This window comes from Misgurnus anguillicaudatus, chromosome 13, assembly GCF_027580225.2.
Source record: "Misgurnus anguillicaudatus chromosome 13, ASM2758022v2, whole genome shotgun sequence".
In the NCBI taxonomy this organism is placed as follows: domain Eukaryota; kingdom Metazoa; phylum Chordata; class Actinopteri; order Cypriniformes; family Cobitidae; genus Misgurnus; species Misgurnus anguillicaudatus.
Window position 1 is genome coordinate 15547591 of NC_073349.2, and position 27741 is coordinate 15575331.

Below are 27741 nucleotides of genomic sequence, written 5' to 3' on the forward strand. Positions count from 1 at the left end.
TGACTATAAATTTTCAGTACATATGATCTCAGTTTATTTAATAGTAAAAATCTGATGTTGTAAAATCTAACAGCCTCCGGTGAAGAAAGGCAGCGTGTTAAAAAAAGCTTGAGGTTTAAGGTTGGGCCAGGGTCTTGCACACACATACTGTATACAAATAGAAGAGCTCTCTGGGTCACGTTGTATAGGAAGAGGTTGTTTGCATTTACATTTACACCACAAAGTATCACTGCAGAGTGATTTGCCTGTTTAAATTTGCTCAGACAACATGAGCTACAAAATGAGCAACAACTGTGTATATGTTGACACATGAAGCATATTTCCGATGTGCACACCTTGAGACAACTTTATACCTTATTTATACCTAGTTTTCCAACCTCATTAAAGATTCGCAAACTGTTATATATATATAGTAAAACATACGAAGTCCAATGATGGTGTCAAATTTTAAACAGGTTTGGCATATACACTGTTAAATTATTCTCCAAATCTCTGCTTCCTCAAGTACCTCTTTAAACAAATGACCCTTTATTACTCTCCAAACAAACAGTGGGTAAGAATGAGACAATATCTGTAAATTTACACTATATGCCAAAACCATATTCACGCCCCACATCCAAATGTCTGTCTGTAGTGAGTCATTGGTGTCAGTCTGCTCTACTGACTCCCCATTCGTTCTTACTATTATGTCCCACATGGCCTCTTAAGCTGTTTGGTGTCTCAGCTGTTACATGTTCTCAAAATGAGGTGGTTGTGGTGGGTGCGAACACGAGCAGAGACATGTGCCTTCTGTAAACAGAAACCGAACATTTTATTATCAGGAGGTTCTGCCGGATGGAAAATGTTTGGAAAGTGAGACGAGCGTACAACCTTGCTTAATGTTGTTACACAATTATTGTGTACGTTTCGTGTGTAAGAGTGGGTACAACTCGGATACTCTTTTAAGGGAAGGTTCATGGCTAGTAGGCGTTTCTTCTCTTTAGGACAGAGGGATATAGAATAGCTTAGCATATCATTGTGATGTCAGCTTCACAGGCATTAGTCAACGCTTTGATGCACATACTGGCCTAATGTGACACTGACAGTGATACTGACTGATGCAGGCATTATAAATAGATTCACATATAGACAAAAGAAGAATATTTTAGTGTAGGGGGCTACACAATGCCACAAGAACCATTTTTGGCTGTATGGTTCCATAATGAACCTTTCTGTTTCGGAGGAACCAAAAATGGTTATTATGTGGCATCACTGAAGAACCATTTTCTTCAAAAATAAAGTTATAGGGGTAATCAAACCCATTTATGGGTAAAACTGATAATGCTAGCGCCGCCATGGTCACAGGTTCATTTCCCAAATTGATATAAAAACATAGAGACAATGCCTGCAACAGGAGTGGAGCCGTGATGCCATTCAAAAGTGATTGGCAAATGCAGGTGACCGGTGGATAAGTTTAGCACTTGATATGGGGTGTCACTCAGGCTGCCAGGGCCACCAGTGCCAAGGACTTATTGTCATAACTCGAATCCTCCTGCCTGTTGTCTCTGACATTCCTCCCCTATTTATAGCCCATACCATCCCAAAGCCCCTTTTGCCCCACTCTCTTTCCTTTTCTACCCCTCTCTCTCTCTTCTCTCTCAAATGGAAAAGGGGAGTGACAAAAGGCTTTGTCTTTTCTGAGCCATAAAGTCCAAGACAGGTGGCCCTGGAACTCTTCGTCCTGTGTCTGCAGTGTTAAGAAGTGTGCGGGGTGACTGGGCTTTAGTGCTGGATTACCTGCGTGAAGTCAACAGGACATTTGGAAAAAGAAGATCCCAGATTCAGGACAGCCATGGATGATGTATACAAAGCAGCGGTAAGTTGGAAATCCAATTGGTAAATGTCATTTCACCATTGTGCCCTTGACCAAGGTAGGCTACTTCCTGTAATGAAAAGTCGTAAGTTACTTGTGAAAATGTGTTAGTGAAATATAAAGGAATAATAATTGTTTTGTGCCATAATATTATGAGTTATTAAAAAGTAGTGAAAAATAGTGTTCTTGTAGCTCACTTGGTAGAACACTGTGTTAAGGATCAATGGTTGGATCCCCAGGAAAATATAACAACTGATAAAATGTATGCACTGTAAGTGACTTCGGATAAAACGTCTGCCAGATGCATAAACACAAAAAATGCATAGACCGATAAAATGCCCTTTACAATTTTCATATTGTTCACTAAATGACTGATTTCTGCACTATAATTCGTTCAGTGTCATAGTATTTGGCCTGCAGTCTGTATGGAGTAAAGGTGCCTTACTGGCACTCAAGGTTAAATCAATAAATGGAACAGAGAACGTTTGGTGCCCTTTTAAGGGCATATGATCTAACAGCACAAAACACTTATTATTATTTATTAATAGTTGTTTAAGGTTCTTCAGTCAAAGGTTCTTAAAAAACATTTCTTTAATATCTTTTTATAGCGAACCGTGTTTCATTACAAAGAATCTTCACCTTGGATGTTAAAGGTTCTTTATGGAACCGTAGAGCCAACCATGATTCTTCTTTGGCATCATTTAGCCTCTGTATTTTTAGAAGTGTATTGCCTAACATCACATACAATAAAATAAGAACATACAACGAAGTGATTCTTATTAATAGCACTGTTTTATAAATAAATAAGCAACAAATATTTTCCTAAATTCCTAAAGCATATTTTTGCGGTGGGGGTTGAAATAGTCAGGATTCATAAAGAGACTAAGATTGAAGCCTTTAAAAATAAGTCGGAGTGTAGACACGTCGTGGTGTGTCTTAATATATTCTCTCTTTCACTTAACAGGTAGAGAACTTAACAGAAGAACAGAAAAATGGTAAGTAAATGCCTGACTTCATGAGTTTAGTAGGATAACTCAACAAATAGCTGCATAAGTACTGTACTCCATTATAAGATTATCTCTGCAGTTCTTTTTAAAACACCGTTGTTGACTTGTGACTCTTGGCTGACATGCGGTTATCCTCTTAACTTTATTTGGCAGAGTTCCGCGCTGCCTTTGACATCTTCGTGCAGGATGCTGAGGATGGCTGCATCAGCACTAAAGAGCTGGGCAAGGTCATGAGGATGTTGGGTCAGAACCCCACCCAAGAAGAGTTGCAAGAAATGGTAGATGAAGTAGATGAGGATGGTACGTTGGCAATTACAGTATAAATGAACATTGAAGAGTTGACAGTGCCACATTTATCTGAAGTGAACTAAGGAAGGTATCATGTTCATGTGTCTGTCTACAAAATATGAATTGTGTGTTGGTAGGGAGCGGGACGGTGGACTTTGATGAGTTCTTGGTGATGATGGTGCGCTGTATGAAAGAGGAGAGCAAAGGAAAATCAGAGGAGGAGTTAGCCGAAGTCTTCCGCATGTTTGATAAGAATGAACTGTGTTTTCCCAAAGGACATCAATTGTACATCTTAATCTTAAATGTCACATAACACAGTGTTTTTTGCTAATCTAATGTTAATCTTGAGTACCTATAGAGTAGTATTACATCCTTCATATCTCCAAAGAGTCTTTACTATTATCAGATCAGCTGTACTGCTACTTTCCCAGAAAAAACGAGCAGCTGTAGGTGTGGGCAGAGCGAAACATTATCCCACTCTCTGTACAACTTATGATCAACAAAACACAGTTTAAAAAGCTAAACATTTGATTTGTACCTTTTTGGAATCCATTCAGATGATCTCCGGGTCCGGCGGTGCCACTTATAGCATATTTTAGCATAATCCATTAAATCTGATTAAGATTGGCATCGCGCTCAAAAGTAACCAAAGAGTTTCGATATTTTTTCTATTTAAAACTTGACTTCTGTAGTTACATCGTGTACAAAGACTGACGAAAAATAAAAATGTTCATATCGGCCAAGATTTTCTGGGCCGATATGACTTGGAACTGTGCTCTCATTCTGGCGTAATAATCAAGGATAATTAATAATTTGCTGCCTTGGCATGGCTGCGGGAGGCGCAGTGATGTAGCGCAGCGCCTGAGAGTAGTCCCTATGGAAACTTTTAATAGCAGGGGACTATTTTCGTGCGCTGCGTGGTATCATTGCGCCTCCTGCAGCCATGTTAAGGCAGCAAATTATTATCCTTGATTATTATGCCAGAATGAGAGTATAGTTCCAAGTCATATCGGCCTAATTACAGAAGAGTCAGGTTTTAAATAGGAAAAATATTGAAACTCTTTGGTTATTTTTGACCGCGATGCTAATGGTCTGGTCAGATTCAATGGATTATGCTAGGATATGCTAATGGTGCGTTTACACCAGCCACAGTAGAGGCGGCAAAAACGCGCTATTTGCGCGTAGTTGGACGCTTGAACATTTGAGTTCACTCGCTTCATTTGCGCGTGAAGCCACGCATGAAATTCTAGTCATTAGAGAAATTCACACGGAAATTCGCTTCATGGGAGGGGCTTCTGCGACGCTGCTGAGACTCCGCCACTCCGCTCGCTTCCTGTAATCATGTCACTACTACAGCAAGGTCCTGATTGGTTACTACAGCACGGAAATCCGCCGAAGTTCAGATTTTTCAATTTGCGCGTTTCCCGAGGCAACACTCAATTCGCGTGGTACACGCGTAAATCTAACATGTAAATCAGTGGTTCTCGACTCCAGTCCTCGGGACCCACTGCTCTGCACATTTTGGATGTCTCCCTTATTTGGCACACCTGATTCAGATCATCAGCTCGTTAGGATAAATTCCATGAACTGAACTGAGTGTGTCAGATGTGAGAGACATCCAGGGTGTGCGGAGCGGTGGGTCCCGAGGACTGGAGTTGAGAACCACTGTTGTAAATTACCCGCGCTTGCCGCCTCTACCGCGGCTGGTGTAGACGCAGCATAAAAGTCGTGCCGCCGGACCGGGAGATCGGCTGAATGGATTCCAAGACGACAAAAATCAAATGGAAAATTAACATATAAAAAAGTGGAGTGTCCCTTTAAACAAACACGCTTTAACAACTGCGCTGCTACCCGGATAAACAAACTTTATCCATTGTTTCCATAATGCAGGGTTCTTCGGAAATCTGAACAAGCTTTAATTTCCCTCACAAACAAAAACACACCTCCCTGGTGATGTTAATTTTGTGTCAGCTCTTGGTTGGTGTGTGCATGCGCTATTCCAGGTTAAGTGCCCATATAAGGACTTCCACTGTACTTCCAGGACTAATAAAGAATTAAAGCAAGATTGTTATATAAGATTATCCCATGTTCAAAAAAAAAACTCTCCGGAACTTGTATAAACCCTAGCAAAGTGAATTCGACACAGAAATACTCAGTCCAACTGCTTTTTTGTCACTTTGCCAAAGTTTAGCATGAGGAATCCAACTCAAGTCAGAATGCATGACATAGCTTTAGACCCCCCACACCTTTAAAAATAAATGTGCTATAAAGCGTTCTTTGGAGTGATGCCATAGAAGAACCATTTTTGGTTCCCTAAAGAACCTTATAGTCATTTCTTTCTTACCTTTTTATACTATGAAGAACCCTTTTCCACTACAAAGAAATGTTCAGAGGCTCGTCAAAAGTGTATTAATATAGAAATGTTCATGGATGTCTTTGTAAGAATGGAGATGGATACATTGATTTAGACGAGCTGAAGAACATGCTGGAGTCAACAGGTGAGGCCATTACCGAGGACGACATTGAGGAGCTCATGAAGGACGGAGACAAAAACAACGACGGCAAAATTGATTACGATGGTAAATCACTGGTATTACAGTTTGTTACTTGCAAATATACCTAGTGCTCCACGTATAATCCATGACTTTAAAACTTACAGAGTTCTTGGACTTCATGAAGGGTGTAGAGTAATTTCCGGCCTGAATGACCCAAAAGACCCTGAAACCAGTCTGCCCCAAACCAGTCTCTTTGACGTCACCACACAACCGGCACCCAGATACAAACTTTAGACCTCATGCGGCGCGGCAAAAACCAACAGGCGGATGACATCAAGATACCGCGAGAGCGAGACGAGAAATCATACCGATCATTCTGCTCTCGTGGTACTGTGACGTCATCTGCCTGTTGGTTTGCACGGCGCCGCATGCAGTCGAACACACGTTACGTAAGAAAACGTGATATGCATATAGTCTCTTGTTTGTAATACAAAGTTAATGGTGTCTTACCGCAATCAACAGTAATATTGTTTGTGCTCAATAAATTCATTTTCTGTAGCATTTTTTTATTTTATTTCTTGCATTCATCTGATTGTTTGAACAAATTTAAAATGCTTAATTCATAGGCAGACTGATGTGAACAGTTACTTTTATTAACACATTGCATCAAATGCAGTGAAAGCCAAGTTCACACAATACAGTAATGACACAAAGGGCCTCCAGAGTCACCAAAATCAAACCGTTGTTAACAATGGTAGCTCACACAACAAGACAAACATGAAAAAAAATGACAAATGCATATTTTTACTATCTGAAAGCACCATCGCGGATCTGGTCAGATTCACTTATCTCATAACATAAGCTTTTTAGGCATACAGAGCAACAGGGAAGCTTAAATCAGAAATATGAAATGGTCATTGTCTTAAGATGTTTATAAATGGAATGCAGTCTGATTTAATCTATCATTAAACCTTTAACAGCCAACATTAATGCAGCGTTTAAAGCGTTCAAGAAAGCAAAACTGAATGAAATGCAAAGCTATGGGTACTACAGTGCACATGTTAGAAAAATCACACACCAAAGAAGTTACACAACCCCAGTTTCTTCTCAAGTGAAAAGTAAAGTGGTAAACTTCTGGAATGATACTGATGTCGTGAGCTTGGTCTCTTGATACAGGGTAAGGAGGGAGGGTGTAGTTCAGAGCCATTTAATGATGGGAGGGTTTCAGTTGGCAAAAGTGCGCTTGACGGCCGCAACGATACATTTGGCACTGATGCCAAACATGTCCAGAAGCTCCTGCGGCTGGCCGCTCCGGGGCACGCGGCTCACAGCCAGCCGGTGCACCACGATGCCGGGCTCCTCACCCACTGCAGACAGGACAGCCTCGCCCAGACCACCTACACAGTGAGAACAGAGGAACAACCATAAATAACCTTGCAAACCATAGGGGAAAAAATGTCCAAACCAGGACGAGGAAAGAAAATATCTATGGTCTTTCTGGTGTTTTGATAACATTTGAGATAAAAAAAAAAAAACTTTAGAAGCTGCTCACCCTCTTTGTAGTGGTCCTCTACAGTGATCACTTTTCCTCCAGTAGCCCGAGCACTTGCCACGATAGTTTCAGCATCCAGAGGCTTAATAGTAAATGGGTCAATCACCCGAATGTTCACACCTGGTAGACGGATGAATATGACCAGTTTTAAAAATCTTTCACATGGAACAAGCTGTATGCCTTAAATATAATCATATGCACGAAAACTTATAAATGTAACGTAATGTCCTATTAAGGTCCGTAGGGGTTACACAAACCTTCTTTAGCCAGTTGTTCATGTGCTGCAAGTGCCTCATGCAGAGTTACTCCAGCACCAATAACAGTCACTTGATCACTGTCAGACTGACGCACCACCTAGAGGACAGACAGGGAAGTGTTACAACAAATAAATTCAGCTGACCAACAGGAGGCGCCATGTGCACACTGCATTACATTTTCATATGTAAGCCTGCCTGTGAAAACCCTGCCAAACATTGTTTGTGATTTACATAGAATATTCTTTACATTTATGAAGAATTATTTTGTGAAAATATAACCTCTTTAATATCTTTAGAGAGGATTTCAAAGGCAGGGTCAGTGTTTTTATTTCTTTACTATGGTTTATTGTCATTTTCATAAATGTATTCAGGTCTGGTTTTGTTCTCACCATGGCTTTGCCAACTTCAAATTTCTCTTCAGGATTGTAGATGACTGCAGTGTCAGGCCGGCTGGTGCGGATGAAACAGATACCCTTAAAACAGAAACGGTAAAAAACAGATTAATTAATACTCGGAAACGTCTACCATTAACATTAATGATGACTAGGGCTGCAACTAACGATTATTTTCATAATCGATTAATCAGGCGATTATTTTTTTGATTAATCAGATAAAATATATTTACTTAATTAGACATTTTCACGTATAATAGCTAAATAAGGCACTAAATTAGGGTATTCACATGTAGAAGTGTACTTTTAAAAGTGCAAAGGCCACACACTACTACAGAGTTTTATTAATATAGTATTTTTGATTTAGATATTTTAAGCTTTAAATAAAAAAGTTTGTGCAGCTTTTAAATAGTAAAATCTTTAAAATGTCAAAATATCAATTAACAAAATGAATTGAGTCTTCAGGGATGTGCTGAGAATTTTGCCACAAACTAATTTTAATCTTCAGCTTTAGACCTTGATGAATATTAAGATTATCTGTTATGAACAAAATAAATAAGCTATTATGATTTGAAAGTGGTGATATACATGCATAGTTACAGTAGCCTAGTTAAAACCTGGATTTCACCCTTACTTTAAAACAGATGCTTGTGTTTCATTACTATTTTTATGAAAACCCAACAACAATTAAACAAATATGAAGTCACTTATATTAAAGGAAACTGAACCTTTATTAACCAGCATTCGTTTGCGTTTTTGCTTGGCTAATCAGAAGTAGAGGTCTACACGGAAGACCAGAGACCCGAAGACCCGGGACCCGTACGGGTTCGGGTCTATATTTTAAATGATCAGCCATGTCCGGGTCGGGTCTCAATCTATTACTTCGGGTCCCGGGTCTGTTTAACATTGTGCGTAATAGGGAATGTTAATGTACGTCCCCGCAGTGTTGCATTATGGGACGTGGGCGCCATGTTTAGAGGCACCGCCGACCGCTATGCCATTTAATTGTGGGCATGTTAATCTAAAACTAGGTAAAATTGAAGAAGAACAGAAGAAAGAGAAGTTGAAAGAAAAAGAGAAGGGACTCTATCGGGAGAAACTAAATGCTACTGCCAAAAAAATTTATTTGGACAAATAAACAACATAGATCCATATGATTTAGCAGCCCAAGACTGGATTACGGATTCAGACGCACTACCTCCGCTTACATATCTGATCAATTACCTTGTTTTTGCAGGACTTTTACACTTTGCAGGAGTTTAAGAGCTATAAATCCCTTCAAGCTTATAGTAAGGTGACACTTCTTCTTTTGGAGTCTTATGGTTGGCAAACCAGCTATTTACTGACAATGTGTTAATACCTACGTATCTTAATGATTCTATAAAATAATTTCTCCGTTGTATTCTGTGCGATGAATCAACACATGTTCATAAGATGGCACTTTTGTTTTGGCCAAGTTATTAAAACAAACAAAATGCTATATTATCATTTACTGCTACCCTGTCGCAGACCCCCCTCACCCCTCATTTTCAAAAACTCATCGGATCTAGATGAATCACAAAAATGACCTATTTTGGATCAAAAACGGCGAATTTCGCCGAAAGGTGACAAGTTTGCACCCCTGAATGACGAGTTTATATGGACGCGAAATAATATGTCGGAGTCCGCTGCTTGTGTTGTAAGTAAACATGCTACACTGTGTTTTGTACATGTTAAAGCTTTTGATATTTCAGCGCAATTGATGAAATAAGATCGCGCAACTTTCACACGCTCATAAATTCATTGACAACGAATGTCAATCAATTTTTTGCAATTTTATTGATTAGTTGTTGCAGCTCTAATGATGACAAAATAAAAAGGCCTAATTGCATATGCAACATTAAATTAGGGGGAACCCATGAACCTCACCTTTGTATTGGCTGCAAGCTCTACGGCTCTCTCGGTAGATACTCCATCACTAGGATAAAACACAGTGCATGTCGGGATAGCGCGGAACATTGCGAGATCCTCCAGTGCCATCTGTGAGGGGCCATCCTCACCTGGACAAAATAAAAACATTCAAAAAAAATAATAATAATAATATTCAATTAAAATACAAGAACAGAAATCAAACAAATTGTAGTAAGGACTTTATGAAGTTCTGATTAACATCAAAAATGTACCTCGCATCAAAATGTCTCACCAATAGAAACGCCACAGTGTGAGCCAGCAAGGTTGACGTTGGACTGGGAGATCGCGGCCATGCGAATGTGGTCATAGGCACGAGCGAGGAAGGCAGCAAAAGTGCTGGCAAATGGAACGGTGCGATCACGAGTGGCACAACCGATGGCCACGCTCACCTGGAAAGTGACAAATGAAATTATTTAACACAAACACTAAACTAAACTTTGCACCTATGCATCTGACGAATGCTTTTATCCAAAGAAACTTACAATTCTTGGGAATCCAAAGCAAAAATTTGGAAGTGCAAATGCTTATTTAAATTCTGGATGACTTTTTAAAGGTGACATAGAATGATTGAACGGAGTATTTATCCTTGTTCTGTGATGTGACATGTAGACAAACATTTTTTAGTTTTGGTCTGTAATTCCTTAAAAGCTTCCTAAAAACCTCTCTCAGATAGCTCTATTAGGGTGGGGGATTTTAAACAAGTGGTTTTGCACCTATTTGGCTCCCCCTACTGGCTTAACTTGCAATCTCATTACTGATTGGCTGACTTTGCTGCCACTCAAAAAATGTAGCCAATTATTTTAAAGTGGAGGAGCAGTGAGATGCCTGTGATGTCATAAGCATCAGTTTTTCAGATTGGGCCATTTTCTGGCTGACATTTCTAAAAGAGGAATTTCTATGAGACTGAGATGTTTGGCATGTCTAGCACTTTTTGTATGTTTGTGAATGCGGGTAGACTACCATTATTCAACAAAGACAAGGTAAAAATGTTTTTTCATTCTCTGTCCCCTTTAAAGGCCTGAATGGCGAGTGCATGTGGGAGTAAAGGGATGCATGGCACTTAGTAAAATCACATTTTATTTATATCAAGTTAGCACTGATTCGTAATGAAGGACTTGTGAATAGTAACCGATTATAAACTTGGAGGAAATTATAGTTTAACCCATTTATATTTAGTATAGACAAACAGTGCACCGTTCCCTCAACTAGTTTTCAGACCTTCTCCTTTGCTCTTAGAGTAACTGTACACCCAAGCAGACAGTCAGGTTTACTCATTTGCGTTGTCATCATGAGACAAACATTTTGTATAAATAAAAACATTCAATTACACACCATGTTTTGCTCGGCAATGAAGCACTCGATGAAGCGATCAGGATGGGCCTTTTTGAAGATATCAGAGAAGGTCGAGTTCTTAGTATCACCATCAAGAGCCACCACACGAGTGCTAGCATCACCCATCTTTTTCAGAGCGACACCATAAGCCTTTCTGGTGGAGATCTGAAGGGGCAAACCAATCAAAAGTCAGGCTTTAATACAGGGCTGGGCAATATTGCAAAATATGTTACAATTAGTGCAAACATCAGTTCACCTTGTCTCCAATCTTGTATTCTGGAGCGGTGAGCAGGTGAATAGGTTTTCCGTCAACTGGAGCAGCGTCCTCTTTGGGTGGATGAGGGTGGATGGGCTTATTGGGAGACTGGATCTGGCTCATGATGTCTTTAATGAGCTCGTCGGCACGGTCTTTAGGCATAGGCTTCCCATGCCAATTATCCTGGTCTTCAATGCCTTAACGCAGACGCACAAGACAGTGAATAAGAAATCTCAAGTGTGCTGCTATTCTCACTGTATAGAATTTCAAAAAGTGACTTACCTTTAAGACCTTTCCCCTTAAATGTTTTGGCAACAATGGCTGTGGGCTTCCCTTTCACTCGCTCTGCATGCCATAGAGCCTTGCATAGCTCCTCCACATCATGACCATCCACAACATGGGTATTAAAACTGAAAAACAAACAGTTTGTATGCGAGTTAGGGCTGGGACGATTAAGCGCAATTCATTCTGCTAAGTGAAAACGCATTGCATTATGGGAAACAGAATTTCATTCAATGAGCTCTGTTGTATACTTCTTATCCAAACATTACAAGCACACTGAAAATTCCACAAAATGCTTACAGCAGTGTGTATATATTACCCAGCACACCAAGAGGGTTAAATCAAAATTAGCAAGACATACCCAAACGCCTCACAGCGATCCTTATAGATGTTCATGTTATGCTGAAGTGGGGCTGCCTCGCTCTGGGCCAGCCGATTCACATCAAGGATGGCCACCAGATTGTCAAGTTTGTAATAGGAGGCAAAAGCCATGGCTTCCCACACAGAGCCTTCAGAACACTCACCATCTCCCATCATACAGTACACACGGTAGCTAATAAAACAGAGACAATACAGACACATTCAGATAAAGGATCACTGTAATCGTGTAACTCATTGGTAGAGCATTGCATTAACAGTACAAAGGCTTTGGGTTCAATCCCAAGGAGGACACATATTGATAAAATGTATAACTTGAATGCACAAAGTCGCTTTGGATAAAAGCATCTGTCGAATGCATAAATGTAAAAGAGTCTGAGAGTTAGGGTAGCTGGACTTGTCCAAGTATTTTCCTGTGTATGCCATACCACAAGCAGCCCCCAGACCCTGGCCAAGAGATCCCGTTGCAACATCCACAAATGCTAATTTCTGAAAAGTAACAACACAGTTTGGTAAAACAGCTCATCGTGTAAGTTTATGTGTGGTGGTGGTGATATACAGGTTTTACTCACAGGCGTGGGGTGACCCTCCAGGTCAGAGTCGATCTTGCGCAGGTTCAGCAGATCGGACTCTTTGATGTACCCGGCCTCTGCCCAAGCTGCATATAAAATTGGAGCAGCATGGCCCTGAAAACATGAGATAAGTAAATACAGTTAATACAGGGGTAAACATAAATATAAAAGATAAAATCTGCAATGGAGGAACGACCGCCCACCTTAGACAAAATAAAGCGATCGTTGCAGGCGTTGCGAGGATCGTCAGCTTTGTACCGCATGGTGTGGAAGAACAATACGGACATGAGCTCGGCAGCGCTGCAGCATGAGGTGGGATGTCTGCAAGTATGAACACACGCCAGCATCAGCAATCAATTTATCAACCATTAACTAGCAGTTTAAACATGCTAGATGTTAAACACCACTCAAACATGCCGGTTATCTTTCAAATGTCGGTTCGCTTCAAAAAGTGGAGCACTGATTACAAATGGTACCAAAGTGCAGATGTTGCTAGTACTGTCATCACTGGAGTTTAAGGTGTAGTAATCAAACTAAAATTACTTAACTACTCACAAACCAGCCAGTTGTTTACACACACAGTAACCAAGCCATAACATGAGTGCCTCGGGGCTTTCAATAGTAGTGTTTAAAGGAAAACACCACTGTTTTTGAATATTTTACTTAAGTTCTTATCTCAACTTAGACGATCTATTACATACCTATCTGTTTCAATGCGTGTGCTTAATCTTTGTACAGCGCGTCGTGACTGTGTTAGCATTTAGCCCAGCCCCATTCACTCCCCAGGACCCAAACAGGGATGAACCCAGAAGCCACCAAACACCTCCATGTCCTCTCCACTTAAAGACTGTTACACGAGTAGCCACACGAGCGAGTATGGTAGGACAAAACAAAACGTGTTGATTTTTTAAGCAGATAAAAATGAGAACTACACTACATGGCGGAAGAGCACTCCGTCTGCAGAACCCCGACCTCGGGAGCAGCAACATTGACGAAAGTTTGAGTCAGGACTCAGGAGTGATGATATTACCGCACGCCGAGGTCGAAGTGCTGCAAACCAAGTGCTCCTCCGCCATTCAACACAGCTCTCATCTCCATATGCTTAGAAAAAAAATCACTACATTTTATTCTGTGCCACCACACCCACTCGTGTAACCACTCATGCAACAGTCCCCAAATAGGGAAAACATGGAAGTGTCCGATGCCCTCCAAATTCATCCCTGCCTGGATCCCAAGGAATGAATGGGGCCAGGCCAAATGCCAACACGTTCACAACACAAAGTTTGTACAAAGATTAAGTGTACCATTGAAAAAAGATGGTTATGTATTCATTTGTCTAAGTTGAGGTAAGAACATAGTAAAACATTGAAAAACTGTGGTGTTTTCCGTTAAATAAGGGGACAACTAATGTGTAATATATTTTAAATACTTAGAAGGTTTTAAGTAATACAAATGTGTAGATATAACTTTACCTCATTTCATAAGACTACAAATGTGTTTTTATTTTAAAAATGGGGGTTGTAGAACGGTTAGTTTGTTTCCAAACATTTTTTTTATTTTCAGAAATATTCATGCGACCAATGCAGAAAACTTTTCAGCTGGAATTTTTTTACATTTATTATTTATATAGTTAAAATACATGCAGTCTCTTGTTATTGTTCAATTCAATCAGTTTCTCGCTTGAGAAAACACCAATAAATTACCATTTGTCACATAGCAAGATTCAATTGTGCTGAAAAAAAATTGGAAAAAAGAATTAGGAAACACATCTGGACTCTCAAGTGATTAGTTGCAGAATGAGGACTTCAAAGGGGACATCCAAAAGGTCCCAGACAGACAGTCAAAATCAATACTTCCTTATGAAGATTTTAAGGAAGTACTATGTATAAAACGACTTTTAGAGTGAGCATTGTAGTCTAAAAAGGAGGAAGTGTTATGCTAAATGTATCAGGTAAAATTTCAACACTCTGGGAAATTCCTACACAATATTTTCAGTGAAATAGACAAAACAACCATTGTATTGTTGAACCATTGTGAATAAGGGTGTGTGCAGTGTATTGTACCCAATCCAAACCTAACTAATTACTGTAACTAATTCAATTTCACTCCAGGTATGGTGTCTGCTACAGTGCACAGATCTGTTAAAAAAAACGTTAGCCATGGCATATAAACATCACAATTACAAAATATATATGCATCATCAATACTTATATATATATATAGTTTAAGGGGGTTTCTACGCGTAAAAAAACCTCCCCGAATTTCAACGCATGTTGAGAAATCTGTGGCAACAAATTGGTCAGGGTAAACTGACGAGCGGAGATTGGGCAATCGAAAAGCAAAGTTTTCCTTTCGTGCTAGATTCACACGAAGTCTCTGCATAACGTTAATTCATTAAACGAGGTATCTAATTTTTTAATCAGACCATTGATTCGTGGACACGGCCAGGATATACGCCTCCACGTGACAACCTGTGAAAAGAAACGTGCAGTGCAACTCGTGGTACTACGCGCGCGAGCTTTATCTGATTTATTTTTAATTAACTTACATGCATTACTGCATGTTATTATACACTCACAAATTACAAACGGAGTAACTGCTATTCCGTCCCATATTATAGCATAAGAGCTAAAACGTCCATACAGTTTAAGCCAACAATGACCACACTATGCCCAACTTCACGTTATGCAGGAAAGTTAACGTTTTCAAGACAAAATAGATGAATGTAAATATAACTGCATGTGCCTAACCTAAATAACTGTTAAGTTAATATTTCATTTCAATAACTGCATAAGATCTTACCCGGAATTTGATGCGCATGTTTCCTTGATGGAGTGAATCCTGAGCTTGTTCGCGATGTCTTTCAGGCCTTGAAGAGTTTTCTCGTCGGGTTTGTGGTAACTCATGTTTTACCTGTGTGAAATAAATACAAATGTTGTCACTCAAAGTTAAAATGATCCGACGGTAATCTGCAGTTTATAACATAAACGCAATAACCTTCGGAGTAGAGCACGATGTGGGACACGGTCGGTAAAAACGTGGTGCGCTGTAGCTTTTATGTGACGCTTTACGTCAGCTGTCAACTCATCCTATCAGGCGAACCATTGGACGACGCACACAGCACGGGCCAGACTGCTGCAGCGCCAGTGAGATTGCCAGATCAGTTTGTAATAAATATTGTTTTAATTATATCAACATTTAGGACGGAAATGTGGGTATACTAAAGTATTATGGATATTTGCACGCTCTGTTTTAGTGTTGAAATGTTGCGTTTGTTAAATAACGCTGACAGGGTATCACATTATATCAATGAATCGTTGAGTCACGATGATAGTCATAAGGAAAGGGGTGTGTAATCTATTTGAAAATAGGCTCTACCACTTTAATATGGGGTGTGTTTGAACAAACAGGGAAGTACATTTTTCTGCTCTCTCATCCTTGGACGAAAACCAAGAGGTGTGTTCGACTTCATGCTGTGCTGCGCAGATAGGTCGGTATTTGACATCAAAGTACCGCGAGAGCACGGCTTTCGAATTGCTCTCGCGGTACTTGATGTCATACGCTCATTGGAATGCGCATGAACACTCCTAAAGTGTGTGAGATTGCTGAAAATTTGCATATTTATAATATAATATAATATAATATATGTTTTACCTATTCTTTTATCCCTATCAGAAATATTTTTTGTAAATTTCTTACCGTATGTACACACCCCCATAAAATGAATTCCTTTTAGTTACAGGCACTGGATTACATGTTACTTGGTAAATCAATGGACAAGTGCTGTTCAGTATTTGTAAGGGAAATTTGAATCAATTGACACCAGATAAACACAGCAATTTTTCTTTATTGAATATTAGAATTTATTCTTATAATGTTTATATTTATTTTGGAGATAAATACAGTATATTCAGTCTGCATCTTCAGATTCCTTGAAAAAAAAGAGTATTGAATAAAGTCAATTTATTATTGAATAAAATAGAGATTTATTTATCTATTTGTTTTTTGTGTGTTATTTTTCATCACAGCCCATCTCAGACAATAAACCACAGATTATGTGATACACAGCAGGTCCACACCATCTCCAGCTTCTCCTGGGCTTCATACTTATTCATTCATATTCATTCTCATCAGCAGTAATGGGATCCTTATCCAGTCGCTCCAGCTGGGAGAGATGTGAGATCACATAGAACCTATAATCATCAGTCATTGCTAAAGGGTTGTCCAGAAGTACAAGGACCTTCAGGGATTTCCCAACACTCACTAGGGTTTCCAAAGCGCTCTGAGAGGATATAAGGTTACCCCTTGAAGTGTAAAAAGAGTGATATGTTTATACAAATGAACCCTTTGTGATTAAACCCTTTAATGTTTACTTTTTATACTTGCAAGATGAATTTCATAAATAAACATGAACCACTAGAATGTAAATAAATGATCATAGTTAGGCCTACATATTTCTTTCACCTGATATTAAGGTAATGGAGACTTTTCATACTGCCGTTGATTCCATTGAGTGATTCTAGTTGGTTATCTCTGAGGTGAAGAGTGTTAAGATGCTCCAGCCTCTCCAGACCCTCCAATCGCTTGATGTTGTTCTTAGCCTGTATTATTGGGTGAACATGCAAAATGGTACTGTATATCTTTAGAAAAAAATACCAATAAATGTATCTACAATAAATGTCACTAGCAGCCATACCAAGTATAAGTGACGCAAATTGGGAAGGTAAATGCCATCTGTAGTTTCCAAAGAATTTCCTCTAAGCTCAAGAGTCACCAGATTGGTCAGTTTATGATACTCCAAGCCTTGCATTGTCCGAATGGCATTACCTAAAAAGATAGAGGTTAAACGTTGCTGTTCAGTTCTCAGTGATATAAAAGCGTAGAAGAAGTGTCACTAACTAGAAAGATTGAGGCTTTCCAGTGCTGGAGCTCCAAGGCCTTTCACATCACACAGACTGTTGCTTGCAAGGCTGAGCCACTGTAGATAAGTTAGCTGCTCCAACCAGTGCTCGTCAAACTTTTCAAGCAGATTAGAATCTCCCTTTACCCATAGCAAATGGGTTAGGCCAGCTAATGGAGAGAGGTCTGACAAACGATTGGAGGAAATGTCTAAATAACGCAGATGGATGAAGGAGCTGAGCAAAGCCAAATCTGAAAGAGCCTTGGTTGAGACAAGGGTCATGAAAACAGACATGTAATTGCATTTATGTAGCAACTTACATATATGAGTAATACAAACAGAAGCAATTAATCAAACAAGTAAGAAACAATTCAGTTTTCATAAAATAAAACTGGGATGTCAGTTTAAAATAGGGTTTCAATTTTTGAGCTAACATGCAGTATATACAGCGGGGGAAATAAGTATTTGACACATCAGCATCCCCATCAGTAAGGAGATTTCCAAGTGGGCTATTGACACAAAATTTCCAGCAGATGTAGCCATCAAGCCAAATATTGAATTCATACAAAGAAATCAGAACATCCAAGCATACAAGCTGAGTCACAATAAACAAAGTGAAATGACACGGGGAATAAGCACTGAACACACTTTATTTAATACTTTGTAGAAAAGCCTTTGTTGGTGATTACAGCTTCTAGATGGGAGAGACCGATCGTCTGCATTGCTCAGGAGTGATTCTGAGGTTTCTTGGGTCTCTTTTATGAACTTTGATCTTCAGTTCTCTTCATAGATTTTCTATGGGATTTAGGTCAGGTGATTGACTGGGCCATTCAAGCAACTTGCTTTTTTTTCTTTGAAACCACTTTATTGTTTCCTTGGACTTGTGTTTGGGATCATTGTCTTGCTGAAATGTCCACCCTCTTTCCATTTTCAGCTTTAGATGGCAGCAGATTTTTTTTCATGGGGTGGTGGGCAGTGCCATTTCTTCGCCAAACATGGTGGTGTGTAGAATGACTGCCAAAAAGTTAAATTTTGCTTTCATCTGACCATACTCTAGTCTCCCAATAATCCACAGGCTTCTTCAAATGCTCTTTCGCAAACTTTAACTGAGCCTCAACATGCTTTTTGTTTCAGTGCATTGCTTATAGGCTGCGCCCGAAAACTCTAAATTGCTGCCTTCTGCGGCAGCTTTCCAAGGCAGGAAGGCATCAAGGCATGTCCGAATTCAATGTGAGGTTTACTTCCTGTCTCCTGAGATACCTCCATTGTCCTGTCCCACAATTCTATGGGTGCGTTCCACTCCAGTTTTAGACACACACTCGCGAACTTCCCTAAGCACTTCCCCTCAGGGGAATCCCTGTCACCATTTTGAAGTACGTTCCACTTCGTCAAGTGGACGAGGGAAGTTTGTATGGACAGACCCTCGCTCCCTCGATTTTGACCGAGGGAGCGAGTCTGCTTCATATGTACACTTCATGCAGCTTCCTATCCCACAATGCAGCACGATTGTGACGTCACTTCGGCAACTCGCGCTTTGCACATGGAGGGGGCGGTCTTCACTTTCCATGTGATCAAGGGCTTAGGGCGATCCATTTGAACCCACTTCAAGTGTTCTAGCAGTAGTGGGCACTCGTACAACGTAAGCAATGACGTATATCCGAGTGAACGAGACTGAGGGAAGTTAGCGAGGGAAGTTCATAAAAAAACGAACTGGAACGCAGGGTATGTGTGTGCGCACAATGAGAATGTGATTGGTCGAGCCTGGTCGAGTTCGAAAAAATAAAATGGCGGCCAAGGAAGCAACTGGAGCACAAATTTAGTGCAAATAAATGTATATTTTCACTTTTTACACCTTTTAATTGCATTTCTAGCGAGAAATTAGTATTGTAGTTATAGTAGTTATCACAAATGCGCTCTCTGTTTATATTTCAAACATGCTGCCTTTGAAGTGCGTCCGAAATCCTTTTTCTGAGCTGCCTTCATGCCTCCGAAGTCATTGCCTCATGAGGCAGGGAGGCAACAAGTCACTGCCTTGAGTTTTCGGACGCAGCCATAGTTTTTTTTGAAAGACCGTCAATTAGGACTAAAGCAGCAGATATCAATTAGTACTAATAAGGGGCAGGGTTTCTCTCTCAATACTGACAGATTTCAGGTGATCTCCTGGCTTTCTATGCCATTTTGCACCTTGTTCTCTTCATGTGTTCAATACTTATTCCCTGTGTCATTTCACTTTATTTATTATGACTCAACTTGCCTACTTAAATGTTCTTATTTCTTTGTATGAATTCAATATTTGGCTGGTTGAAACTTTATGTCAATACTTAGCCCACTTAGAAATCCCCTTACTGATAAAAATGCTGATGTGTCAAATACTTATTTTCCCCGCTGTATATATATATATATATATATATATATATATATATATATATATATATATATATATATATATATATATATTAGTAATAAAACCTTGGCATATAAACAATATGTGACAAAAATCAGGCATTATTCTATGGTGTAGCTATTTTTATTCCTTTACACATTTTATTAAGCTTACTTGTTTTTAAGGTCAAGTCTGACATAGGCATGGGATAGGCCATTTCCTGTGCGGCACAGTAAGGATAAACCTTTAGCTATAATGTCCTGGGTTAGTGAACATGGCTCAGTCTGATAATAAAGAAACAAAAAAAAGAAATCATTTTCTTGTCTGGTATAAATACTCCAAAATTTACTGAATATTTCTGTAGTTGGTGGATCATTTATGTATTTATTTATTTCAAAGGTTTTAGGGTCACTGGACTGAAATGTCTAGTATCATGATCTTGAATTTCTAAATGTATTAAATTATTTTTGTTGACTAGTAGTACATTATAATTCTGCCACCATCATATCTTTCTTTAAAAAACAAACAATTCATTTGATAAAATATTTATAAAATGTATAAAATGCATAACAAGGAGTGAATAATGACGTAAAAGCAGAGCCAATAAGAACACAGAATAGATGTGAACTTCTTAGCTACTGCATAAATCTCATGGTGAGACGACCTCAAGAAGCTGCTTGATAAGCAAATGCTAACATGGTATTACTAACATTGAAATTCCATTAGCCGTATTTTAACTCAATTCTCACAGTAAAATGCATGTTTTTAGTAGATTTGATAAGTTTACCATTGTTTTAAAATGTGGAAATTAACACTGACTGATTTGACAGGTAACGTTAGATATAGGTTATTGGTCTTCTTGTTCTAGTATCACCTGTTCATGATCATTCTCTTGTTCCTGCTCCTCATCCTCAGAGTCCGCTTTAAGCACCTCGTCTTCATCAAAGTCGGACATTTTTTATTTATTTCCTTGATCAATTCGTTCACACAAACACGTTAGCGAACTAGAAATAAAGAAACATGAAACGGAAATCAAACAAAAACAGCTCTTACGCGTAAAACAAATTAAAATAAGATTTGTTTCAGTATTTGGAGCTGAAGTGTTCAGTTTCACGGGCCTTTAACCGGTGTTTATACGCGTTACCATGGTAACACACCATCGCAAATGATATGTAAGATGTAGAATTATTTATTAGTCCTATTTTATATACCCACAAATTATATTTATCCCGCTTGCATTGTCATGTCTATTTTTTGTTACTTTTATCAAGCGTTAACAGTGTTAGATGACTACTGACTGTGTGATTAAATCAGTCTGTAAGAGAAATGACCGCTGGATAACTAATAAATACAACGGCATAATTCAAATGTTCCTTTTTAAAAAACTGTTTAATAATAATCCAAAAAGTACTACCATAGGCTACTAAACAATACACACAACGCCATACTTAAACATTATAAATAATAACCAATCATAATTGTAAACACATGAAGCAGCAGCTGTGCAATGACATTCTTCAGTAGTGCAACACATACCTTACAAAATTAACTAGTCGTTTTTTCTAAAGAAAGAAAACTATTAAGTTTCACAGACTAAAAGCAATAATTGCTAAACTTGCTCAATTGTATATGTAAACTTCTAAGTAACTAAATCAACCAACAAAACACAAAATTCTGCTTTAGTTAGTTTTACACCTCTTTAAACTGGGTGTTAGACGGATCCATAGGAGCTTCAACATACCAGTGCAAAAACAACAAGTTAAAAAAAATCAAAAAATTCTTAGTGTATCAATATCCAACTTATTTTGTTAAATGTATACAAATGCATTAAAACAGAAATAACCCTAAAACACCCCTGATGTTCACAAACCCTGAGAATACTAATGGCATTAAATGTTTATGTCTCTGGTCACGCGCCAGAGAACAAGAGATCAATAGAGCAGCTGCCAATGCTTAAGCCTATATTAAATCTATGACAACCATGGCATATGCTGTTCAACATATAACCTGTTACATACCGGTTCAAAGACCTTGCTCCTTCAACATTCAGTCTGCCTTATTCACACACTTGTGAAACCCTAAAGCTTTCTGATCTGATTAGATTAGAACCCAAAACCATAATACATAGTAGTAAAATATATAGCTATATATCTATATAAATAATGTATTTTAAATGTAACATACTTAATTAGGTAAACTGTGTTGATTAAAGTTGACACCGTAGTTTATGCAAAATTCAAGTCTCATCATTTGTCTGCTTTTGCTTATGTGTTTTCTTAAATGATCCAGCTACCCCTTTTGAACATTCCCCTCATAATTCTCTATGCAGATCAGGATGCGTTGGGTAAAATATCCCGGGTCAGAAATGGCCTTCAACAGATCGTTCTGTACCAGGCACAGATCATACAGCTCCGATGTTGAGGCTGTTCGAGTCTGTAATCCCTCTGGGTCCAAAAACACCTAAAGGCACATTAAAAAGCATGTAGTGAACCTGTATGATGCATGAGGTGGACATTCTGAAGAAAAAAAACCCACACACAAAACACACCTTAGGGTGGACGATAGTGTCCTCGTCATTTTGTCGAATATTATCATCAATGAAGATATGCTGGACCTTGGAATCAAAAGGGTCAATCCAAAGCGGTTTACCTCCTAAAATGGAGTAAGTGTTTCGTGCCCACCTATTGGGATAACAAATAACATTTTTATTACAGTCATTCGGCACAAAATTGTGCTCCTCGTTTGTGGCTTCTCCTTTACCAGTCAAAGTGGTCCTGAAAGCCACTCAGACCCTCAGCCGAGCTCAGGTACTGGTACACAAGCCCCTCCCCTTCCTGTGTGGCCACGCGCTCCTCTCCACGGGTCAGCACTGCACCCTTACCACTGCACCTGATCCGCCCAGCAGTTACATTCACTTTTAACTGTAAGGGGAAACATTCATAATAATTAGGGCTCATACAGGATTACCCAAAATAGGACTTGCACCCTTAAATACCTTCAGAGCCGGGAGGTCGGGAAAGAGCGGATGAGACCCCTGCTCAACAGCACGTCGGACGGCGGTCAGAACCCGAGGCAGGTCTGTGCCAAAGGTCCGGAAAATGATGGAGAAGTCCACACCTTCTAAAGTCAAGTCCTGCAGCATCTGGAAGAAGGAAGGTAGGATCCAGTGGTACAGCTTCCCATCTTCTCCCTTAACAGACAGCTCCTTATCTTCACGCAAGTGAGACGGCCATCGAAGGAGCTCCAGGTGTTCCTCCAGGACCTTTCGGAACCGTCGGCCGGGGCCTGCAGTGGTGAAGCCTGCAACCCTGCCAAACTGGGAGTAGTATGTGACAGCACCATCACAAGGCTGAAGTAGAGATGGCGAATCTGACAACCACTCCCATTTTCCTGTGAACAGTAAGACTATTTGTTAAAATTGTGTTGCATTATATAGCTTATTTTCAATCGTTTACACTAAAAGTTTAAAAGTATTACCTTTTGCCATGCGCCCCCAGGTCACCGTAGTCAGGAAGTATTCCAGAGCAGTTACAGAGCCTTGTCTCGTGACTGCGTCAGACACGAGGATTGTGTTGTTGAGGTCAAAGTGAAGGATAATTTTTTTCTTCGAGACTTCTTTACTTGTCCCGTCAGAGTTCGTGATATTTCTTTGGAGTTCATCCAAACTTGTTTCAGGTATCCTCTCCAAGTTATACATAACGTTAGCGCTAAAATGTTGGTATGGCTTTATTTTAAAACACTGCGTACTAGCCTACCTTAATGAAGATAGACGATCTTAATGTTATTTGGGGATAAGTGACTGCTTATCCGGATTCCATGATGGTTATGCAGATGACTAACATCCTAACCATGAGTACGTTAGTAACACGTGCTGCTCTATCTATTTATAGACCTTTAGATAAGTTAGATAGTAGACAGTTACTTATCTTAATCATTCGTCGAGTAATTCGGTGCGAAAGTCCGACCGTCTGACAGGGCGTTTAAAAATTGCCGAGTTCTCAAAGCCGGCTTTTGCAATGACAACAACATGCACGACTTCCTAGTTAGTGTGCCAAATATCGCGATAAAGAGGTGCGCACTATTGTGTTTCTAGCGATTGGACTTCAAACTACCGCGAGATCCCGCAAAATAGTGCACTTTCGAATCGCTCTTGCGGTAGTTGATGTCATACGCCGATCGGTCTGCGCATGCGGCACTTGAAAAACACGCCTAATGTTTTGAGAGCGCGACCTACTGGTCTGAAGTCACTGCAAATGTTATATTTTTAACAGTTATGCAATTTTATTCAATGATTTAAATACGAATTTGGTTAAAAGGCTATGTTGTTATTATTAAATAACTATGTAAAATTGCAGTCAGCCAAAGACAAAATCAAACAATCTGTGTATTCTTTTTTTAATCAAAAAATAAGATGAAATATATAATCACCTTCAGGAGAACATTAAAAAATAAAAGAAGATAGAAGTCAGAAAAAGGAAGAGGAAAAATAAAAAACACAATAAGGGGGTATGTAGCTTACAATCAAGGGAAAAAAATAGTAACAATAAAAATATATAAGCAATAAATCTAAGTTTAGTTCGAGTCAATCTCAATATATTTTATATATATCCAAAAACCTAACACATTTTTTATTGTTAGTCAAACAAAAAGATGTGAGCAGTGAGTCAGGAATTGAGCCCATACATTTTTGCTTATGGATGAAAAATTTGCCAAACAAAATAAAAAGTTAAATAAATACTCTTAAGATTTATTGGCAGAGTCAGAGTAATAGCAAATAGTATTTTTCAAGCTAAAAGATTGTGCAAAGATAGGGGTTTTGTTTAAATGGGAATACAAGTCTAGCCAAAATTTCAGTTAACAGGATATATTTTATGCATTTTAAAGTGGACTTCTTTGGTCTTATAAGAAAATATTTATGAGGCAACAACTACGATCTTTTCCAATCTATAATATTAATTAAAGCAGCCCAATGGGATCTACCTCGAGGAACAATGCGTTCTCTCTTCTGATAATTGTAGAAAATTTTTAAATATGGAGAATTTTGAATACATTATGAATAAGTTTAAAGTAAAAAAATTAAATAAGAAAGAGGGCATTAGAGAGTTATATTTTGCACAATGAAGCCAATTTTCTTACCATTAAGATTCTCTTCATGCATTTATCTTACAATTTAATTATTAGTCTATCAATTTAGCAAAGCATACACAAGAAAACGCACACTTTTGAGGACAGATACCGGTAGTAAATATTTGATCATGATAATAATCATTTTAAATATGTGTGACCCTGACTGTGAAATCCAAGGTTTTCACAGTCAGGATCACTTTTGTTTACTTTGATTACATTTTTTTTATGTTTGATTTAAAACATGAAATATGGACACACAGCCATGAGCTTTAATGTTGTTACGCAAAAAAGCTTTTATTTATATTAACCATTTGTTTTATTCACAGCAGCATTCTTACGATCAACCCCAGTTCCCGTTTACTATGCAGTCCAATACAAAAACAGTAGGAATGGGGAAACAAGACGATCCACTCAAAACCTAGAAAAACAAAAGTAGAGATGGTATATAATACACAGTACAGGACTACTGTAGGCCAGCATGCACCTCAATCGATCAAGCCTTTTGTTGCACTTCACATATGCATTTCCACAGGTCTACCATGGAGTTAAAAAAACAAAAATCAATCACCGGATTGTCTAAATAAAAGAAATAACAGGACATCAAGTTGACTAAAGGCCTGAGAGTGTCAAAAAACCCTAAACAATCTGCTTAATCCACTATTATAATAACGTTTACAACTGCAAAACACTTCAAGACACTAACAGAGGAAAACATCAGGCCAGGTGACACCTCAGTGAAAAAACATTTAAACAAGCTTTTTTGTGCATCCACACAAATCATGTTGATCGCGCTCATTGTTGGGTTTTTCCAAAGTTACGCCTCATGTACATACAAGCATACATATTAGAAACCTACCATGTGAAATTGTGAATGATGTAATTCTTAGGTGTTAAAACATTTACATGTATCTTAAAAAACCCTACAGATCTGTGCATGATGAAAAGCTCTTGAAGATCACTCTTTGTTTGATTTTTGTGTTTGAGGAATATTAATCTTACCGTATCCTTGACCTTTTTTGTACATCGTCTGTGCATACAGCCCAATTAATGTGCAGTCTTAGTATTGGAAATGTATGCACAGATTTATTTGTCCACATTGCAAATTAAAAAAGTGCAACATGCTAGATTCGTGAACATGTCTTTGATTTTTTGCGAGGAAGCAAAGCTCCCTAAATGATGGCCATCGGTGATCACGGTCCTAGGCTTTAAGGTCAAGTTTTAATCCACCTCCTCCATGCTGCTGTAGGACGGGGCAGAGCATTCTCCAGAATGTGCAAACAAGTCAGAAGTCACGTCCGAGCTCAATGAAGGAGATCCGTCTGGGTCCAGGTCAGTCCCAAACAGAGTCTGGCTAGAAGCCTGTAAAATAAACCATTGTTATAAAACAAGAACATTTCTACTTGTCTTCCATGAATGGAGTACACGAATGCCATCTGTTGATAATAAATGAATCACACCAGGAATGACATAATTTATAAGACTGATTATAAAGGTAAACAGTTCAAGTACACAAATCAACCAAGACAGGGGTAAGCTTGAATTTTTATTTATGAAGGCTGTGGTACAGGCACCTTTACAAGTGAGCAGCATAAAGAGTGTTATCTGTAAAATGGGTTTCAATTATTGCTCAGACTTAAATAAATAACATTAAAATTGTTAATTTAGGACTGGTATATTAAAAACCTGTTACAGTACTGATTAAAGAGCTCGTTCACCCAAAAATGAAAAGTATGCGTTTCTTCTGTTGAACACAAATTAAGATATTTGGATAAATGATGGTAACCACACAGTTGAATGTAACCATTGACTTCCATAATATTTGTTTTTCCTGCTATGGATGTCGGGTTTAACATGAGGATGAGTAAATATGGACAGAATGTTCATTTTTGGGTGAACTATTTCTTTAAATATTAATGTATACACAAGCAGCCATGTGATGACAATCTTTAAATTGTGCTGGTGCCCTTGATCAAAGATTGCAAAAAGATTTACCATCCAATCAGAACCAGTAACAATTCATTCACTTACATAAATTCCCTAAAAAAATCAGAAACAACCGTTATTGAAACAATTTGGACTTGTGACCTTAATGAAGAACAGTATCAGATGATTTCACATTTTGGTCACTGTGTCCAAAGAAGTGGTTTAAGATCAGCTGAGGCATTCACAGAAGCCAAAATGTCTTCAGGCTTTGTAGTGTAGCTAACCTAATGAACCATTATAGACCACCAGCATCCCTGAGACTGTTGGAACCGCAACATCCACACCAACCCAAGTAGCATTCATCTTACAATATGTGGATCTCTTCTTGATTTACAGCATATACAGCTTAACTTTGGATCAAGAGTGAAGAATGAAAAATAACTCACAGATTAGTGTACTGGACTGACCATAAATCTGCCCCATTAAATCAATAAACAATCTACAAAGCAGTTCAAAATTAAAGATTTTAAACAAACTGGCAAACTATTTAGTATTAAAGGACAAGTTTGGTATCTTACACTTAAAGCCCTGTTTTCAGAATGTTTATGATAAAATAGAACGGCTCTGACTGAAATTTCGACATATGATGCTGGCCCAAGAATTTTCAAGTGTTCGTTCTATCACCTCCCACCTCTACAATGGCTGCACAGGTGCACTGGAACAATCCTTCCTAAAATATATTAAACTTTCGTCTACAAAGACGCGAAACCCACCGAGTGGTCAGGGGCGCCCAGC

General features: G+C 38.8%; 5 protein-coding genes and 1 long non-coding RNA gene across 9 annotated transcripts in view; 1 reads left to right on the forward strand and 5 right to left on the reverse strand.

The window, feature by feature from the left end:
• Positions 1-10: 10 nt before the first annotated feature.
• Positions 11-5630, reverse strand: LOC129430530 (uncharacterized). The gene is made up of 2 exons (XR_008639549.2): positions 5492-5630; positions 11-1922 (listed from the first exon to the last, which is right to left on the reverse strand). It is a non-coding gene; the product is annotated as an uncharacterized lncRNA (long non-coding RNA).
• tnnc1b (troponin C type 1b (slow)) lies at positions 1712-6200 on the forward strand. The gene is made up of 6 exons (XM_073875151.1): positions 1712-1855; positions 2817-2847; positions 3013-3159; positions 3285-3396; positions 5587-5726; positions 5807-6200. Exons 1-6 carry the CDS (start codon positions 1832-1834, stop codon positions 5836-5838), a joined length of 486 nt encoding a protein of 161 aa, XP_073731252.1. The 5' UTR covers positions 1712-1831; the 3' UTR covers positions 5839-6200.
• Positions 6201-6274: 74 nt separating this feature from the next.
• On the reverse strand, positions 6275-15749 carry tktb (transketolase b). The gene is made up of 15 exons (XM_073875147.1): positions 15611-15749; positions 15416-15526; positions 12817-12934; positions 12614-12727; positions 12428-12530; positions 12025-12211; positions 11664-11791; positions 11382-11578; positions 11126-11290; positions 10026-10182; positions 9752-9882; positions 7841-7924; positions 7452-7548; positions 7195-7314; positions 6275-7039 (listed from the first exon to the last, which is right to left on the reverse strand). The coding sequence occupies exons 2-15, from the start codon at positions 15517-15519 to the stop codon at positions 6867-6869; spliced, it is 1878 nt and encodes a 625-aa protein (XP_073731248.1). The 5' UTR covers positions 15520-15526; positions 15611-15749; the 3' UTR covers positions 6275-6866.
• lrrc23 (leucine rich repeat containing 23) lies at positions 15609-21047 on the reverse strand. 3 transcript variants are annotated; one of them, XM_073875150.1, is made up of 7 exons: positions 20771-21047; positions 20070-20180; positions 17513-17774; positions 17310-17440; positions 17078-17214; positions 16721-16917; positions 15609-16544 (listed from the first exon to the last, which is right to left on the reverse strand). In XM_073875150.1, the coding sequence occupies exons 1-6, from the start codon at positions 20849-20851 to the stop codon at positions 16725-16727; spliced, it is 915 nt and encodes a 304-aa protein (XP_073731251.1). In that variant the 5' UTR covers positions 20852-21047; the 3' UTR covers positions 15609-16544; positions 16721-16724. The 3 variants fall into 3 exon arrangements, with proteins under 3 accessions (XP_073731251.1, XP_073731250.1, XP_073731249.1); XM_073875149.1 differs by having other exon boundaries at positions 16693-16917; positions 20771-21046; XM_073875148.1 differs by having other exon boundaries at positions 16443-16917; positions 20771-21046.
• A 219-nt stretch (positions 21048-21266) lies between these two features.
• On the reverse strand, positions 21267-24030 carry LOC129431224 (uncharacterized). Its single transcript, XM_055189003.2, has 5 exons — positions 23374-24030; positions 22892-23286; positions 22657-22817; positions 22445-22577; positions 21267-22356 (listed from the first exon to the last, which is right to left on the reverse strand). Exons 1-5 carry the CDS (start codon positions 23591-23593, stop codon positions 22186-22188), a joined length of 1080 nt encoding a protein of 359 aa, XP_055044978.2. The 5' UTR covers positions 23594-24030; the 3' UTR covers positions 21267-22185.
• A 1261-nt stretch (positions 24031-25291) lies between these two features.
• usp19 (ubiquitin specific peptidase 19) overlaps positions 25292-27741 on the reverse strand; it is a 32182-nt gene continuing 29732 nt past the window's right edge. For both annotated transcript variants that reach the window (XM_055189002.2, XM_055188999.2), the window contains exon 26: positions 25292-26382. In XM_055189002.2, the coding sequence (XP_055044977.2) occupies positions 26242-26382 (141 nt within the window). In that variant the 3' untranslated portion in view covers positions 25292-26241. The remainder of the gene's footprint in view (positions 26383-27741) is intronic.